At 45.9% G+C, this 5,351-nt stretch overlaps 1 protein-coding gene across 1 annotated transcript; it reads left to right on the forward strand.

Annotated features, from left to right (window-relative positions):
• The first annotated feature begins 96 nt into the window (after nt 1–96).
• LOC135809152 (methylosome subunit pICln-like) lies at nt 97–5,273 on the forward strand. Its single transcript, XM_065322439.1, has 7 exons — nt 97–307; nt 1,200–1,354; nt 2,910–3,098; nt 3,440–3,559; nt 4,010–4,071; nt 4,295–4,343; nt 4,568–5,273. Exons 1-7 carry the CDS (start codon nt 198–200, stop codon nt 4,609–4,611), a joined length of 729 nt encoding a protein of 242 aa, XP_065178511.1. The 5' UTR covers nt 97–197; the 3' UTR covers nt 4,612–5,273.
• Nucleotides 5,274–5,351: the final 78 nt, after the last annotated feature.

Consider the following 5,351-nt stretch of genomic DNA (forward strand, 5'->3'; position numbering starts at 1 on the left):
CAATAAAAAATCAAGAGCACTCGATAAAAATGAATGATGAGCGGCAAAAATGTTTGAAAACGCTTTTTCACTGGGAAATAATTTGAAAATCATCGATGCATCAGATAGAATGATCGTAGGCATTTTTGTAGTTTGACATAGTCATTTCTCGGTTCTTCAACTACTTTTATATCTTCACGTCCATAGTCACATTGACCATGGCAAACGTAGATGGAGCTGATAGTGATGTGGTCCACCATGAAGCCAATACGAAAGCTATCATTGGCAGTGACGATCTTGGGGTCGGAGATTTGTACATTTGCAAAAGGTCAGTGATGTATTATTCATGTACAGTACATGTAGTAAAAGCAGGAAATGTAGTTCTCCCCGAAACATAAGGCTTATGATGTTTCGGGGAGGGACATTTCCTGCTTTATGTAGCTTAAAATAAGTATGTGCCACATTATGCGGCACAATACTTAGTATTGTGCTGCATAGTGTGGCACATATTCTCTAGTCTTATTTACGGGCTTTTATTAAGCTAGTGCAACACTGGTCGACTCAGCCAAAGGGTAATCCCAAACACATGGTCCAGTGAAATCTGTCAAGGTGACCACTCTGATAAGGTGACCACCTGTCCTGGAGAGTAGAGGCCCACTACAGCTAGGACCAAGACCGGGGATATCATTTACACTCTAATGATACTCTATAAGGAGATAACCTGTACACAGGGACGACAATTTGAGCATTGCTCTTGACACGCAAGGTCCGGGTTCGAGTCCGGGTGGGGTTGGCATTTTTAAAAAAAATCTCTTTTCAGGCTGTTCACTTCCCTGAATGATCCTTTGAATTTGAAGTTCTCGCTCCCGATCCTTTCCAAAAAAAATATCGTACTGTTATTTTATTCGTTTGCCTGTATCCACCTGAAGAGAAGGCATTGAACGTGCTAGTGGAACTTCGGAATGTTGCTTGTAAAGAGCCTGAAGCTTGTTCTATGCTTAGTCCAGGGAATGTTACCCTTGGTATTAGAATTTCTATGTATGTTCATGCTCAGTAGATTCCACTGCATTTGATTCTTCATATTGCACTTGACCTGACGCTGGGGAATATTGAATAACCCGATGGGTGCCCTGAGCTCATGCAAACGTTTCTTGCATGTGGCAGGTCCAATCATACTATTTGATCAGGTTTGATTCATTGTCTGTTGTGTGTTGCTGTAGTTGTGTAAGATGGAAGTCATCATACGAAAACAAGGCCTTCACACTGCAGTACAAGTCTGTAGGATTACATGCAGTGAGTCGTAACGGATCTTCATTCCCCATGCCTTGTCTCTATTGCATGGTGGGTGCGCGAGTCAGCGCAGCTACAAATGGAGGTGAGTCACGAGAACCCGCCATACTGTTTCTGCTACAGTGTACTGTACATGTGTGCGGAGAGGGACAAGGGAGTGCAGGTGATCCATCTGGTCTCACTTGCAGCAGTGCATCTCCCCGTGCCCTTGTAGCTGGTTGTCGTATTCTAGTACGGCAATTAGTTATTGTTTCAGTGAAGTCTTGCCTATGTATTCATGATTAGAACCCGTCAAAGGGCAGTGTAGTAGAAAACTTTCAAAATGTTGCTGTTGAATAACCTGAAGTGTGTCCTCCTTTTAAGTACTTGGTCCGACTTATTAAAATATGCGTTTCACTTCGAACCTCAACCAAACAAATTCAATTAATCTCAGGACGGAATAAACTTTCCAGCTACCTAACACTGCCCTTCAGTTGTCGATTTGCGATGTTGAAGAAGAAATAACTCCAACTCGAAAGGAGGCAGCGACTCAAAATACTAGTCGACTCGCGCATTTCCCTCCAAATTTTGTCTTCAGAGGACTCCCGTTGCTTCTCGCGCAACATAGAGAAGGCCTGGTGCTGAAATCAACACCCCAATGCGATGGAGAATTGTAACGGAGTACCAGAAACTCCTGGGCGATCGTTCTGGAGTGCCTCCTGACAGATTGAAATCGCTGCAATCGGTGTTTCCTTGGCAGAATTTCGGCAAACCCATCATCCAGAAACTCGTGCAGAAATCACCAGGATTGCTCGGTCCAGTTTGCTGATCTCTCTCGCCGTCGTTCACGATGTGGCGGTCGACGAAACAAGATCACAGCAGAGATCGCCGAGAAGTTGATCGAAATAAATAACCGCCCCTGAGGTCGCCTCTCAGGGGACGACCTGGCTGGAAAACTGAAGCGCAGAAAGGGTGAATTATTCTACGGATACGGTGCGTGGATGGTGCGGAGTCCTCGGAACCACGATCGCGATGCGTTATCGCTACATCAAGCATACCGTAGCTCCGTCACAAGATCGCCTGTCTCCGGCTCTGGGGCAAGTGGATTCGTAAAACAGCGAAGAGCACGCATGGTCTGACTGCATGACATGTCGACAAAGATCAGACTCAGTACGCGTGCGGCACACGGTGATGAGAATTGATTTTTTATGCGTGGTGGTGTACTTGTTCGCCTTATTTTGAAGGTGGCATGAGGGCTTCAGGCGAAAACACCGCAGACACCATTCTGACAGTCGTACTGCACGAGGAGGAGGCGAAGCCGATCGTCTAAATCGTGCCTATGGAGTGTAGGAATTCAAGGAAGCGTGGCGTAGCTTGGAGGAGATGAAAAAATGTCGACGTTTTCCAGGGGGACGCACTTGCAGATGCGCCCTGAGACACCAGCAGCGATAGAAACTAGGTCAGGCCAAGAAATGACACAGTAGTTATCTATCTACCGTCTCTTGGTTAATTTGTTAGTACAGGTGCTCCTTTGTACATATGCTTGAGTTTTCAAGTGAAGCGCACATTTTAATAAGTTGGACCAAGTATGATAGCTTTTGTTTGTCTCCGAAGAAACGTGTTGTTCCTTCTTTCCTCATGTTTTGTTTTCCTTTCCAAAGATGCCGCCACCAATGCTGCACCTAATCGCCGTGAGGTTAACGTTGTTGAGATGTCAGATGAAGGTGCTGAGGCCGCAGCTACTGCTGCTGTAGCAGCAGCTGGTAGTGACGATGAGGGCGACTGGGAAGATGATGATGAGGATGAAGAGACAACTGAAGTTCGCTTTGCTCCTGAGGAGCCGGATCACCGTAAGTTGATGCTCCCACTGCTAGTTCTCGCTGAGGTTGTGTGTAGGGTTTGCAGTAGCTTTTGAGTGCAGCCACCTTCAATGTGTGGTGAACACTTTGCCTTTGAACTATGGTACATGTATACTGTTTTCTAATCACAACACAGTTGGCAGTATGCCTGTGTTGCACTATGGTTGTATTGTACGCTGTGTGTGTATGCTATACGTGTACATGTGTGCACATGTATATCATGCCTGTGTGTGTGTGCTATACATGTACATGATTGTGTCAATTTGTGTGCATGTGTGTATCATGCCTGTGTGTATGCTATCCGTGTACATGTGTGTGTGTGTGCACTGCAGTGGATAGCATGTACAGTGCTATGAGTCAATGTCAAGCAATGCATCCAGACACGGATGACGACGAAGATGAGCAACATCAGCTTGGTGAAGGCAACGACAGCATTCTCATGGAGAATATCAGTAAGCAGCAGTCACCGGTGGTGCTACTGTATAGTCTATAAAATTATGTAAACTAATCTGATGAGCGCTTTTGTGCCATGAAACTCGAAGAAAGCACATATTGCAATTTATCACCACTCTACATGTACTCGTGTAGTACATATTTATGTGGGCAGTCAAGTATTTAGGGAATGTGAATGGCTTTGTTCAGTTTGCAGAGCACCCCTTGTTGACAAGAGATCCTTTCCTCTTGCCGGTACAGCTGTAGCAAGCTTCTGCCCCTGTCAATGGCCAGTGAATACTTAGTCGGTTCCATGGACGACATCACACAACCATATGCTCTCATGTAGTACTAGTACTATTAGTATTGTATACCGTCCACAAGGATGCTGCCAGGTTTGCATTGTTCAAACACTGTACATCATTGTATGGTGCTTTCTGCTCTGGTATTTGGTTCCTCTTGTGTTGCAGGCAGCATGGAAGGTTTCTTTACGTCAGCCGATGACGTTGTACACTTGACTGCCGAAGGACAGGTTAGCCTTGAGCCTTGTTGTCATGTTATCTATTTGATGTGTGTGTGTATGTGTGTGTGTGTGTGTGTGTGTGTGTGTGTGTGTGTGTGTGTGTGTGTGTGTTTGTGCGTGAGTGTATGACCTACGACACCAGCTAAGGCATATATTACTTCTTTCCCATCAATCAGGTACACAATTTTACTGAGCAAGCCCGTTTGCCTTTGTGTGTTGTCTGCATGTACAGCGTGTTCTGGAGCATCTGAATGCTGTTACCGTCGAGGCACCCGCTAATGGTGAGTTGCAGTTATGATTCTTTCTCATCTGCATCTATGTTCAGCTCGCAGTGCTTCTAACATTGTATATGTATTGCACCTGAGCATGTATGTTGGGAAGGGGTGGGGGCTTTTCACTTGCTCTAAGTGTTGCTTCCACTTAGCATCCTACTACATCTCCGAGCTGCTGCCCTGACTGGCCCTGGCTGCGCCTTTGGTATGTGGGTGCTTCTTGATTTATTCAGGAGACGACGAGCCTGCAGAAGACGGCCAATTTGATGATGCATGAGATAGCAAGTCACCGGCCTGAGTTGCCAGCGGTTTCTGTGACTGGGTGCTGGCTGATTCAGTCACAAAACACCCTGGTCTGCTGGAGGCCATGGTGGTAATATGAGGCAAGCCGTGTCCAGGAAAGACAGCCACCCTGAGATAGCCTCGCAGTGGCTTTATCTTTGGACTTGGCATTGCGATCGTGTTGGGTTTCAGTCAATCAACAGTTGAAATACCTGATTGAACTCGAAGTCGTCCGCCCATCTACCCATCCATATACATTCATGGCAGCAGCGAACACCAAGCATCATGTTTTGAGTGTGTGTTGTGTGACCATGTAGTTGGCGTGGAGTTGACTGATGTACCGCAAATTGACACTACAAAGCAAAGGAGTTCTGTGGCTTGTTCTCCGGTTGATCAACAATCACCTAACGTAGCACAGAACACCACTATGTCTGCAGAAATCTATGTGTGATGGTGCTTCAGCTACATTTTGTTTTGTTTGCTCTTTTGTATTATTTCATGATGCTCAATGGCATGCTTGAAGTGAAATGCTTTGTTTCTGATTTTCTTGTGCTGTTCTTGTGACCTGCTGCTCGTTCCTTTGAGCCTTTAATTCCCCAAAGCCCTCTGGCCTGTGGTCTTCGTCAACTAACTCAACTGACTACTTACTCAAAGTTATCTTGTCTGTCACGCTGGGTCGCTGGATGGTGGCAGTTTCGGCTTGCTGGAAAACCAAAGAGCAAAGGAGGGACTGCA

Source organism: Sycon ciliatum, chromosome 2, assembly GCF_964019385.1.
Source record: "Sycon ciliatum chromosome 2, ocSycCili1.1, whole genome shotgun sequence".
Taxonomy (NCBI): domain Eukaryota; kingdom Metazoa; phylum Porifera; class Calcarea; order Leucosolenida; family Sycettidae; genus Sycon; species Sycon ciliatum.

What these genes read in the sequence shown, in the direction of transcription:
- LOC135809152 (XM_065322439.1), top strand. Translation starts at nt 198, where the DNA reads ATGGCAAACGTAGATGGAGCTGATAGTGATGTGGTCCACCATGAAGCC. An exon ending in CAGCGCAGCTACAAATGGAG is followed by an intron (nt 1,355 to 2,909) that starts GTGAGTCACGAG and finishes TCCTTTCCAAAG; the next exon opens with ATGCCGCCACCAATGCTGCA. An exon ending in CGTCGAGGCACCCGCTAATG is followed by an intron (nt 4,344 to 4,567) that starts GTGAGTTGCAGT and finishes TGATTTATTCAG; the next exon opens with GAGACGACGAGCCTGCAGAA.